At 41.1% G+C, this 13,471-nt stretch overlaps 1 protein-coding gene across 2 annotated transcripts in view; it reads right to left on the bottom strand.

The window, feature by feature from the left end:
- The window catches only part of Snd1 (staphylococcal nuclease and tudor domain containing 1), a 412,411-nt gene that overhangs the window by 332,668 nt on the left and 66,272 nt on the right, over positions 1-13,471 (bottom strand). For both annotated transcript variants that reach the window (XM_058572140.1, XM_046422386.2), the window contains one exon: positions 12,630-12,743. In XM_058572140.1, the coding sequence (XP_058428123.1) occupies positions 12,630-12,743 (114 nt within the window). The remainder of the gene's footprint in view (positions 1-12,629; positions 12,744-13,471) is intronic.

The following is a 13,471-nucleotide window of genomic DNA, read 5'->3' as shown; positions in this document are numbered from 1 at the left end:
GTCACCTGAGGATTTGCGGGGCTATGTCCCGAACTGCTGACTTCTCTCTAGACACTGCATTTTCTCCCAACCACTGAAAGGTTTCTTGTACATTGCCAGAGGCAAGCTCATTCCTTAACCTGTACTCTATTCTCTGTTATACGCAACTCAGTAGAACTGCACAAGAGGTATGAACCCTGATGCAACAAGGCACCACTTCATAGACCCTCTCTCGTAATCAAAAAGTAAAATTCATCCTGGAAGTCACAAATACCATGCTACCTCAGCATCAGCTTAAATAGCAGGTTATGAACCCTAAGAAACTCTACTCTCCCCTACAGAGCCTTGTCCTCTGAAGAAGAATTCTCCTGTCTCCATTCGGTAGAATCCTCTGCAACCTGGGGGTTCACACAGGAAACAGCAGAGATATCATTGCATCTAAATCTGGCTAAGAAAAATGGCACATCAGAGACAAAATTCTGGAAAGATAGTTTTGGTTTAAGTCCCTAACACTTCCACTCCTAAGAGCAACAACCTAAAACAGTGGTTCTCAAGCTGAAGCGCCTGGCAGTTGTCAAAAATGAACAGTCCAGGTTCCAATCAGAGTGATCTTCACACAAATAGCTTAGGAACTACACCCTAAGAAAAATTGACCTGGTGCTTCTACTTTAGAGCAGAAGTAGTTCATTGTGAGAACCAAAGGACACAAGGATATGCATTTGGCTAGGGTTTAGAGGAGAAGGAAGAGAAATTACAAGACAAGGCAGAGGCAGTCAGTGGCAGACCCCGAATACACACTGCAACTCTGCTATTCAATCAAAATATATGGAACCAACAGAGATCCACTTAATCTTTGTCCTCAGAGTAGTCCTGTGTAAACCCAGAAGGCTTGCAGCTCATTTGTCGCAAATGAGAAGCAATAATGTTGGGCAGCCATATTTGCAGTGAATCTAACAGTTAACAATCAAATGATTTGCCCTTGTAGAACTTGGCATCAGGGGATACCTCAGAAGTGTACATATGAGCATCATTTTCCTAGCAGGGAAAGGGACAGAGGTAAAAGAGAGATATACCAAGGTCAAATAGGAGCCAGAAATAGCAACGAGTCCTCACTCTCCAGCTTCAGAACTTCAAGTCAGTTCTTGATGCTAAAAGATCCCTCAATTTATCCACAAACAACTGGTTCCAGGACCTCCCTGCAGATAACAAAGTCTCCAGATGCTCAAACCCCTTATACAAAAATGGCATCGTATTTGCATTCCCATTGCTCAAGGAATAAATGACATGGGGGAAGAAGAAGAAAAAAAAAAATAGTCCGGGGCTAGAGATATAGCTCAGTGGTAAAGCACTGGTCTAGCATGTGCAAGAACCTGAGATTCAATATTCAACATCCCAACAGAAAGAAGGGGGCGGGGGAAGAAGAAAAAGAAGGAAAAAGCCTATACATTTCTAATAAACACACAAATTTTTTTCTCAAAAAAAAATTCCAATTCATGGAACCCTTGGATACAAAAGGCCAAATGTATACAAGTATGTATATGGGAATCAAAACTGCTTCCTGATGATTTTATGTACTCCAAGTCTCATGCTGAATTAAGAAGATCAGTTACCTCTACTACCATTCTTCATATCCCTGAAGTAACCAGACCAGTACATTACAATTAGGAAGAAAACACAGTGTCAAGAGCGAAAAAGGGAAATAGAACTAACTAAACTTTCTCAGTCCCTTGTATTAATCCTGACAAGGGAAGAAGAAACCAAAAAATGTATCTGGAGAGGCAATTGTTGAAGGCCTGCTTCCTCCCACAGCACCAAGGAAGTAAACCTGGCAGTCTCTCAAAGAGAGGAGTTTTGAACCTCCCACCATTAATGATAAACGCCAAGACTGAAACTTGACATCACAAACAAGCCAGAATGAGGAAGCCTTGCCACCCAAGCAGACTCGTTTAAAGGCAAGACTCCCCAGCAATGGTGAGGGGGCTTCTTCAAATCAGTATCTTTGAAATTTGAGATACAGATTTAGAGATTTTACCAATTGAGACATCAATTGACATGAGATATTCCAGGTTCAGAAGGATACTGGTCTTAAGTTAGATATAGTTTTTGAGAACATGGCTGCATTTAATAAACAGACTAAATGATGTTGTTCAATAAAACTAGAGAGAACAATGTAGTTTTGTCCATGTTTTAAGTAGTGAATTCAGGTTCAAGATGCCACTCTTTCTAGCTGAACCCACAGCAAGACCGCTAAAGGGCAATAGTCAATTTCAACAATACTAAGCACTCATTCATTTGCAGACTCACACAGCATCCAAAATGCAGCACAAAAAGATTTTAAGAGCAACACAAATCAAGGGAGACACAGGACAGCAATAAGCTCCTTTGTAAGGTCTACAGTAACAAGAAACAGAATGACCAAATTGTGTTGGCCAGGAATGACCCTCATTCAAATCAATGTTTACAAACTCCCTCTGTACTCCAGGAGGGAAGGCAGAAGTAGAAGGAGTCACAGAGCAGGATAGGGAAAGGGATTCAAATAAATCTAAATGAAAACAAAAGTAGCAAGAGCACATATCTAGACTCTTACAAGTCAGAAATATTTGCAAATCAAAACACAAAGCAAAAAAGCAAAACTTTTGAGAATCATGAAGTGGGGAAAGGAAGGCAGAATGGGGCCACAAGTCTCCCAATTCACCAGCTCTGAGGTGGACACAAGGGCATGAAGAGAGCATGGTCCCACCAGAGCCCATTTGAGTATATTCCTAGACAAAGAGAGACACTTGAGCACAATCAGCTTCAGCTTTCAGTATTCTTTTCTTACTAGGTGACACAGGTGCGATATGAAAAGATGTGGGATTTTATTACTCTGAATTTTCAGTCTGTCAGCTTCCATCGACAATATGGGGTCCCATGGGACTAAAGTAAATCTTTCAGGATTGAGACATTATCTCTTCAACAACCCAATGATTGTCCTGCAATACCTGGTGGATATCGACTCATAACAATGGGCCCAAACGTTGTTACAAACTGAAACAGCTCGATAGCTTCTCAACCAAGGAGCCTACATCTCCCTGAATTCTGCTATTACCCGGTCCTAAAGAACCATAAGTTGGTATGCAAACAGGAGTGTCCAGGCTGAAGGAACCAATCCCTTTTGTAAGAGGACTAGAAGTGGGTAAGAGAAAGAGGAGTGAGGCCACAAAATTTAAAAGCAAGGAGGCGGCCACCCTGAGCAAACTGCTAAGGCAAACCAGAGTAGGGCTCAAACCTGGCTCATGTGGCAGCGAGGAACTTTAAATATTTTCCTGAGAAAAATCCTGAGCTGGTGGCTTAATATACACTGAAAGGAATAGCAAAGCACTGGGATAACTTCTTTCCTCTTCATAAGGAAGAAGAAATGAATAGAATAAGCTGCTTTGAGTGATGTCAAGTCTCTCTCTTCTTAAAGTACAAACTGGCCTAATAATTTTGGATGTCCCAATGGCCAGACCAGCAAATGGCACTGTCTGCCAATTCTGCCATGCAGAACACAGTGCACTCCCTCACAGCAGCAGCTGCAGTAAAAGGTAAAGAGGGTCCAATAAGAACAGGGCGGGCACCACATCCACAGGGGCTGGGCCTCAAGCCAGAGCCTGAGGAAGCAGAGGCTGAAAAGGGAGCCCTAGGCACGTGGCACATCAGCAGCCCTCCACACAGCTCCACCTACAGCTCCTGCAAGCTTGTCAGTCTAAAACAAGCCCCTCCAGCTGGAGAAGCAGATGCTAAAGGGAGCTCCATATGAATAAGAATGTGGCTGTTTCCTAATTGCAACTCACCTTACAAAATGAGAGTCCAGCCTTCCTCCCAGTCTTGCTGGTAATGATGAGAAAAATGTCCAGGGAACAGTCCAGTGGAAGAATCGGACCACCAAGTGTACCCTGCCCATCCTGTATCCTTAAAGTTATGAACAAGGAATAAAGCTGGCCAATGAGAATGCAGTGAGACATTATATAACAAATACTCGAGTATCAACTATGTGCTAGGCAGCTAGCTAGCAACAGATCTGAAGAAATGAGAAATTTACTTGACCCAGAAAAATCAAACTGAGTAGAGGAGAGGGAAAAAGGCAGAAGGGGGGTGGGGAGGATATTTAAAAGCAGAAATTAGAAACTATAGGCATCCAATGTGGATGTCTCCAGAAACATCAGTTCAGCAGAAGCCACCAAATTCTGGCGGCCAACATCTAAACCCAAAAATGCAACAGATTCCCCCACATAAAGGGTATATTCTTTAGTCTCACTCAGGGCCAATACAGTGAAACAAGGATGAAGGGAATTACAAAAATAATTATATTATAGCAGAGAAATGAAAATATAGGGAAAACAAAGTCTCCAGAATGTCTTCAAGCCACACTGCACAGAGATTCTACTTAGAATCTCTATTAGAAATAGTACCATACCCAGTAGCCACCAGTAAGATACTGAACCAGGCAAAGACATCTACAGCCCAAAACAGGCAAGTATACAGTAGAGGATAGATTAAGGACTGTAAGAATGTGAACAACCCATAAATTGGCCTCAGATTTTCAAAGAAAGGCTGAAATGAAAAGTGACATCAAAAATATGCCTAAGCAATAGGCCTGTCATTTGCTAGGGAAAAAAGCAAACATCTGTGTCCTTCAGCTTCCCCTTCTATTCTGAGTTCTGAAAAGCCTTTGCTGAAACAGTAGCATGAACCAATGCTGTCTTGTCCATAATCCATCATCCCATCTAAAGTTCACCTGTTGACCTCAACACCCGCTGGTCAGGATCAGACATTAGTCCCTAAATCTATAAACACCTTACTAATAAAAATAATTTCCCAGAACCATAAGGGCCTATAATACATGAGGAACTTAAATGTGTGGGTTTTGAACTGAACAAAATTCTCCCAGTCCAAAGCTTATTAGCCCACCAAGGAATGAAACCTACAGCCCTGGCCTGCAAAAAAATGCAAAGCACTGGCTGACTGCACTAAACTTGCCTTGAATATAAATGTTATGCAAAATAAAAAAATTTTAAAAAGGTAATTTATCTAAACACAGTATAGGTAGCTCTGCAATCAGTATCTCATAAATAAAGAGAGAAAGATGAAGGGAAAGCTCTCTAATTGATTTTAAAATTAGTTCCAGCAAAGAAATAATCTGACAACCAACAAGGTCGACCACAGGAGGGGAAAAAACATATAGCCCTAAGTAAAAAAATCCACATAAACACTTCAACGAATCAAAATACACAAACTAGTATGAAAGGAAGATATTCAGAAAAGCCTGAATAATAGTAAAGGTGCTAAAACAAAACCAACTAGGGACCAATCTTCAAAGGCACTTAAAACCCTGAAATTAATCCCTCTGGTGGACTGAGCCCAATCTGCGCTGTGCTAATGGAAGACACATTATGAAGAACACCACCATGAGGAGAGGCAGGGTTAGTCAACCCAATGGCAGCAACTAGAAAACTGGGAGTGGGAAAGAAGAAGTGCTACAGAACACTATGTGTGTCCAAGCCAGCAAAACTAGCAATCCAATTCGGAAGCAGAAAAAAACAAGAGTACAGAAATCACTCTCCTTGGACTATTAGACACCAGGACACTGGCTCCAGCTGAAATGACGTTCTAAAGCAATCAAGGAGATGAGATGTGGATTTGGGTGAGGTGGCAAAATGGCTGCCCACTCAAAGACAATATATGGAACTAGTTCTGATACCTCAGCAGATAGTTTGATTTTAAACACTTGAAAAATGCCTAATGTGCACAGCCCTCTGCAAGATTCTGAAAGGGGCTACGACAATGATATAACCATACCACTCCTGGCCTCAGCAGACTTGAGACTTCACAATGGCAAGTAGGTGTGCACATAAATAAACAGTACATACAGGATGTGATGGAGAAGGGAAAGACTATGTGTATGGAAGTCTCGGGCCTCAAGGGGCTGTGAAGAAAGACAGTTGCCCTAGAACAGCAAGGATGTTGAACAGTGAACATGATGGTGCCGTCAATTCCAGAAACAACAGACAATTACTGCAGCTCAGAGGACTGAGAAGAGGCAAGAAATATGAACATACAGCACAAGGAAGATTTAGATAAATGAAAAAATGTAGAATTGTGTGATAGTGATAATTAAAGGAACAGAAGAAAGAGAGAGATGGATTGAAAGAGGTAAATGCACAAGGTTCAGAGGATTAACCACCAAGACCCACTAGGAGATTGTTAAAATCCCACAAAAATTATTTGAAAGAGAGAAGCAAGATAATGGGAAGCGGATATAGAACTAAAGGAAATATAATTTATAATAGGAAGAAGAAAGCAAATCAATGGCAACAAGATAGGCACATGCTGTCTTCTCCAGTTTAAAATTCACTTAAAAAGATCAGTGGAATATACATTTTAGGAAAGTGCTATCTATCTAGATACCCAATGTCTTGACCTCATCACAAGGAGTCAGGCTTGGCCCCAGTGACCTCTCCAGCTGAGGAGGAGGTCACAGGGATATTTTAAGTGATGGCACTTAGATTTTAATCTTAGAAAACAGGACAAACACATTCTAGAATCTTAAATAGGTGAGCAAAGACCCACCCATAATCTCCTAATAGTAATTTTTTTCTGTCTTCTAACAAAGGAGATTTCAAGTGTTCGTCTCAAAAATACTCAGATAAACAAATCTGAAACTGGTACAGAATGCCACTGCCAGCCCTGACATATTCTATGTCTTTTGATCACATTGCTGCAGTCCCCAAATCTCTCCATTGGAAACCGGTGAAATGCTATATCCATTTCAAAGAGCCTTTGCTTTTCTCCAAGGTCCTTAATGCCAAGCTAGAGTCCCTCTCTAATTTGCTATTTGCCTTATGCTCCAGTCACAAGCAAAAGATCACAGTCAGTAGGTTTATTGGTTTGCCCCTACTTTACTTAGGGACTTCCAACCCCACAGCTTTTTGTTGGTATGCGTTCAGTGGCAGCATCGTCTGCCTGAGGGTCCAGAGGGAGAGTCATCTTGCTTTCAGAAATCTAAACCAGAGGGAATAGGTTGAGAAGTGCTTTTAAACATACCTAAATGGCAAAGCACCCTGGGGCCCTGTACGAGGAATGGAGTTATCAGAACCAGAAGCGGCCTTGCCTCTGACAAAAAGCCCTGAAGAATCCCAGGGCATCACTGATAACCTACCTACAGCTCCTCTCTCTACCAACTGCCTGCTCAGGAGACCCAGGCCTAGGAGACAACTCCCAAAAATGAAGGACTCAGGGAGATGAGGCAGATTGCAGCTTTAATAAATCCAGTCCTTTAGTGCCCAGGTCTGAATATTTAGAGGCCCTGGGGTGAAAGAACCTTTGTGAGTTGAGTGAGTTCATAGGGAGGAGGCTGAAAGGGTGAATGAAACTGAAATGAAACTGAATAGGCATTGATAGCACCGGAGGGGGGGCGGGCAGGACAGGAGATGGGGGTGGACGGGGCGGGCGGGGAGGAGATGACATCCACACCCCCCAGAACACTAAACTCAACTACTGGTGGGGGGAGGGGGGTGGCACACAGAAATAGATACAGAGCCAGAGAGAGAAGGGAAGAAAGGAGCAAGGAGGGGAGAAAGGAGTTTGAGAAAAGGCCCTGCAGCTAAAAGCAAACTTTCAACACTAAACATCTGGAGGTTGAGTAAATTATGTACCTGTTTTCAAGGTAAATTTCAGCTCCAGTATCTCTTTACCAACTATAATAGCACTGCCAGAGCAGACTTCATGGGGGAATAAGTCAGCCCCTTCATCAGATGCCTAGGGGCTGTTTCCTTTGTCATTAACACTCTAAGTGTAACACAAAGTCCACAGCAGCCCTGGGCAATAGAGCACTAGGCTTTCCAGTTTCAGATCAAAGCCAAGCACTCCCTAGGAAGTCCTAAGACTGCACAATGTGCTACCTCCTTCAAGGCAGAAGCTCAGAAAACCCACAGCCTTTCTCCAAGACTTAGCACTTATTTCTTTATGGCAAACAACTGGATAAAACAAGCCCTACCTTTAGAGAAACCCTGATGCATGTCTGGGTTCACAAGAGCACCACATGTGAGTGTTCCCCACTGCTTTCAGCCTGAAGGAGCAAACGTCCAAGAGTCCACAATGGATTCACCCTAAGTAATCTAGAAACACCACCTGACACATCCCACTAGAATCTTCTGAGGGAAATACCACACACTCCTGCTTGGAACTCTTCCATTATATCTTCCATTATATTTTCCATCAACACACAGGGTCAGAAACTACCTGCAAATCTTAGGTAACACTGGAAAGTAGATGCCCTGGTGAGAACTACTCCTTTGATCAGTGTTTTGTCCAAGTACTTCCTCTGGCTCCAATTAGGGGGAGAAGAAGTATACAGTTAGCCTTGGGCAAAACCTTGTCTTCCTGTATAATTTAAGAGAAATAAACCTGTCTTTGTGGGCCAAAGAGAAAAATCCAATTTGCCTTATTATCCCCCAAATTTATAGATGTCTCACAGATCTATATTAGTTGATGACAGGCTACTAGAGTTTTTAGGGCATAAAGAAGAGAAACTAAAAGAATATCCTCACTGCTTTCTTGAAAGGCAAGCCCCATTAGGTCCTCATCTAGGAGCTCATAGGGAGACCTTTCCCACAGCGGGAATCTCTGCATACCATCTGCCTGCGCTTGAGGGTGATCATGCTGAAGATCCCCTTCTTTACCACCTCCTCCAATTCCTTAATCTGCACCCTCTCCCACTTGGCTCTTTGGTTTAGAAAATGCTCCAATACCATAAAAGCTATCAGGTTATCTTTTGCTCCATTTCAAAGCCAATGACCCCTAAAAAACACCCAATAGTTAGAAAGTAATCTCCCAATTGTTTGTTTCACAATCCACACCATCCATCACATATCTTTATCTCCAAACAATCTTCAAGCACCCTATGTTTCTGCATCATTTCCAATAACCAAAACATACTCTCCAACATTTTCCTTGGAGGTTCTACCAGCCCTATCCTAACTAGGGCAAGCACGTGTTCTCAGCAAGCTATGTCTTTCATGAAGGCACCAGGCCAAAGAGACAAACAGAATAGAAACTGACATTCACCTCCGTTCCATTTACCAAGTGCCCTGATGTGAGGCTCCCTGGAGGAGGGGATACCCTTCTCTAATTTGCAGAAAGGTGCCATATGAGCTAACAGAGGTCTTGGCCCTAACATCTCTGCCTTGAATACTTGATTGGGCCCCCTTGTAGCCACAAGAACAGATGGGACGTAGTAAGGGAAACCAGAAACCCACGACTCCAAGGGGATGCCTACTGCCAACTCTTTCCATGTATATGGTTATAGCCACACTGGGATCTCAGGTGATCTTTCTTCCTACACCCACATTATAAATCTTTGTTAACTTTAAATTAAGCATAGAGGAGAATCTTTCTTTGTTTGTAACATTTTTAGTTGTAGATGGCCACAATAACTTTATTTTATGTACTTATTTTTATGTGGTGCTGAGGGTTGAACCCAGTGTCTCACACATGCTAGGCAAGCACTCTACCACTCAGCTACACCCCCAGCCCCTAGAGGAGAATCTTATACTCATAAATTATAAGAGCTCTGGAGAATTCTTTAAGCAGAAAGGCAAGTACTCTGAATCACTGGCACTGGCACAACACCCACAGTTCTCAAGCATCACACCATTCTCCCCCAGGGCCGTGGTCAATGAAGGCTTATCAAAAGAAAAACCAGAACTCCTTGCTGCAGATCAGTTTTGATCTGTTATGACCTTCTTGTACAAATGCAAATTACTTTCATATCTTATGAATTCAAACCACCAACACAAGAGTTCTTAAATCCAAACATGCCATTCCCTGGTTTAAAATTCTTCAAAACCTAAAAGACCTGGCATAAAAAGATTTCAACACATGGCCCCTGACTGATTACCAAGTCCATTTCTTACCAATCCCTGATGTTAAACTATATTCTATTTAGTTGTACAAAATTACTTGCAGTTCATTATATGGCCCACATTCTCTCTCCCTTCCTGAGTATCCTGAGATGTTTACAGGACATATTATGATCTGGCCCTAAAATTTCATGTCACAAGGTGACATACCAGTCACACATCATCATCCACAACAGGCATATGTCTCGAGTCCCCAAAATTCACCCAATTTTTGTCATGGCTGCTTCCCGGGTCATGATTTCCCATACTTTCATCTATCTAGTTCTAAACATCCTTCAGGACTTAAATGTCACTTCCATAAAGAAACCTTCCCAGATAATGCACTCTCCCTGAACTGGAACTTTTTTCTCCACGGCCCATGACATAAATGAAAGTACTCGTTGATTACGTGCTGAACTTGGGAATTTCTAGAACTGTGCTGTCCACAATAGCAGCCACTATGCTTATGTAGCTTTTGAGTCCTTGAAACACGCTAGAAGGAACTGAGATATGGAACAAGTATAAAATACACAACAGATTTCAAAGACTTAGTTTTTAAAAAGGCGGGGTGGGGAGGACACTATCTCATTAATGTTTTAACATTCATTAAATGTTGAAATGATAATATTTTGGATATGCTAAGTCAAATAAAATACATGAAAGGTAATATTAATAAAGTTTTTAAATGAAGCTACTTGAAAATTTTAAGTAACAAAACAGTCTGGCCTACATGGCTCACTTCATGGATCTACCAGACAGTGCTGCCTGAAGTACCCTCCCTTACTTGCTAACTTGAGCACTTCAATGTATAGTAGTTGTTCTAGAAAACCTTCCCAGATCACCCACCACATCTGGGATCTCCAGGGTGCCCTCCACCATCGTACTGAAGGTGTATTATATTACCTTATTTCTTATGGGACCCCACAGTACACTATTGAACAAATAATGGAAATCACTCCTTATTTCCCTCAAAAGCCGTATGTTATAGACTGTTATAGCTAAGCCTTACTTCAAACTTTTTAAAAATGGAGTAAGCTCTCAGGAGAGAACACCAAAACAAAAGAAAAAAGAGTCTTCCCACCTCAGTAGGGAACAAAGATTATATAATCAAGGTCCTGCCCAAATTAGGAAATATATTCCAACAACTTCTCATCAGCCTTTAGGTTAAGGGAAATCCATCTTTCACTCACTGAGGAGCTTCAACAAAATCCTGGAAAAACTTAAAATTCTCAGTAGGTTAGGTTTTTCTTTGAAAACCCTGCAATCACCCTACCTAAGCTACAAAGACCACCCCTTGCCCTCCTAAGACTGCTTAAAATTCAGCTACATAGTCTACATTAACATAATGCTTTGGCTGATGATGCAGGCACAAAAATTAACGTTCAAGAATTTCAAAGTTGTGGTTGCTGTGGGAACTTGAATTCCAACTGTAGGGTACAGATGCAGAATTGTGGACTACTCCCAATACTGATAAAATTGGAGATGTATATTTACTCTGTGCAATGAGGCACAGCTACAGTTACTAAAAGAACCTCATTTTGGCATTTCTAGGCTTTCATGCATTTAAATTCTCAACCTTACCACAATACTGTTTGCTGCATTAAACTGTCTCCTCTATGGAGAAAAAAGAAAGAGAATGAACTGATTGGCCAGACATTCAAATCACCCATCCTCGATGTGTTTTTATGCATGATCTGATTCAAAAGACAATCATGATATTTTTATTTTACTCTTATGGGCTGTCTATAAACTCTCACATAAATGAAAACAGGGTATGAATTTCAACTTGTGAATGCACCATGACATGTATATGTGCAAAACATTGGAAAAGCTAATTTTACATCTTTAGAACTACAAAAGGGATAAAATAAAAAGAGAGAGTCAACAACACTGACTTCAAGCACGATATTTAATTTCAGAAAACTGTCCAAATACTGAGTCTGGTGGCTCTCACCAAAGACCTAGTCCCATAACTAGTGAAGACAGATACTGTAGTTACCAGAGGTAACAGGAGTGCAAACAATGTTTGTAAAACAGATGTACCAAACCTAAGAAAATGTTCAGCCTCATTCCTTATCCTCAATCTCTCACAACTTGGAAAGAAAGAAAATAACTACAAAATTTAAAACAGAAAAAAAACTGACAAGCTGCATGCTGACTACCAACTCCTAAGAGTTTTCATTCAAAGTGTAATATCTCAAAACTAACAGACCCAAGTCATACATGTTAGTTAGCAAAGCACACATTCAGCCAAAAGATTCAACAAGTAGCACAAAATAGTTTTAACTAATTATAGTTACCACTTGCAAAACATTTAGGTGATCCCAGAGAACACATATACACAAAGATCCATTTCTTTCTAAAACAAAACTATAAGGAATTATCAAATTAAAATGACCAGCAGAAATAAGCTCTACTACCACATAGATGAGATAGTTTCTCCTCTCCTTCACAGAAAAATCAGATCTTGTTATCTTGCCATCTCATATATCCCAATCCTAATTGCTCTCAAGCCCCCTAAGGAGAAGCCAATAGTGTCCATCCCAAATGTTTCAGAAGATGTGAAGGCCTGCCCAATGGAAACCAGTCTGCGAATATCAGGAAATACTACTTTGGGGATTTAAAAATACTTGTCCTTCTGCATTCTCACATATATGTACCATTTAATTGATTCTCTAGCTTCTTCCCTTTAGTTTTGGCACAGAGGCTTGGCTGCTTGCATTTTCTCACCTGTGTATTCTCCCCTTCCAGCCTCGGTGGTCGAATGCTAGACAGGTGAATGGTCTTGTAGTCTCCGGAGTTCAGCTTCACAACAATGGCATCAGCATTCAGAACCTGCATCACCTGAAGACAAGAAGGCAAAAATGTTCACACTGGTTTTCAATGTCTACTCCACACACCTAGGAGCAAGGCCCACCATAGTCATAGGCAGAAAACAAGATCAACAGCCATTTTGGGCAGATCTAATATCATCCTTCATCGTTAGCAAATTCAGAGAAAATTACTATAATTATCAGTTCCCGGAGACTTTACAATGATTTCTTAGCAAGACAGAATCTATATCATTCACAAAGATGGTCAATCCTTTTTATCTTTTGCCCTAACCGAGACATGTGGTTATCTATAAAGCTTAAGAACTGGAAATCCAGTCCCTACATGTTATTGAAGATTTTCCTTGAAACAGGTTTTAAACTAAAATCAAAATCCCTGTCTCAATATGAATCTAGAAGAAGAGGCAAGGGTTGGATTAGAAAGATACCAACACTAGATGAGAAAAAAATGGCCCAACAGAGGCAAAAAAATCAAAGGCAAGTAAAGGACAAAAAAGAATTGTCATCTCGGCATGGGAAAGAAGATGCTTAGCTATTAATCTCAGGCAGAAACATTAAATTACTAAGATAATTCCTCAGCTACTTAAGCCACCTTTTTTCCAGAGCACTACTATGGACTTCTCTGTTGTGGAAACCAAAATCATTAATGTTGTACCCACACTCTTAGCAGAAAAGATTAACTTTTGAGTATGGACTACAAGAATATATTTGAAGGGCAAAAGCACAAATATTCCTCTGTGA

This window comes from Marmota monax, unplaced genomic scaffold (genome assembly GCF_021218885.2).
Source record: "Marmota monax isolate L192 unplaced genomic scaffold, Marmota_monax_Labrador192_F-V1.1 WCK01_AAM20220418_F8-fsc00027, whole genome shotgun sequence".
In the NCBI taxonomy this organism is placed as follows: Eukaryota; Metazoa; Chordata; class Mammalia; order Rodentia; family Sciuridae; genus Marmota; species Marmota monax.
This window is presented reverse-complemented; position numbering and strand designations above follow the sequence as displayed.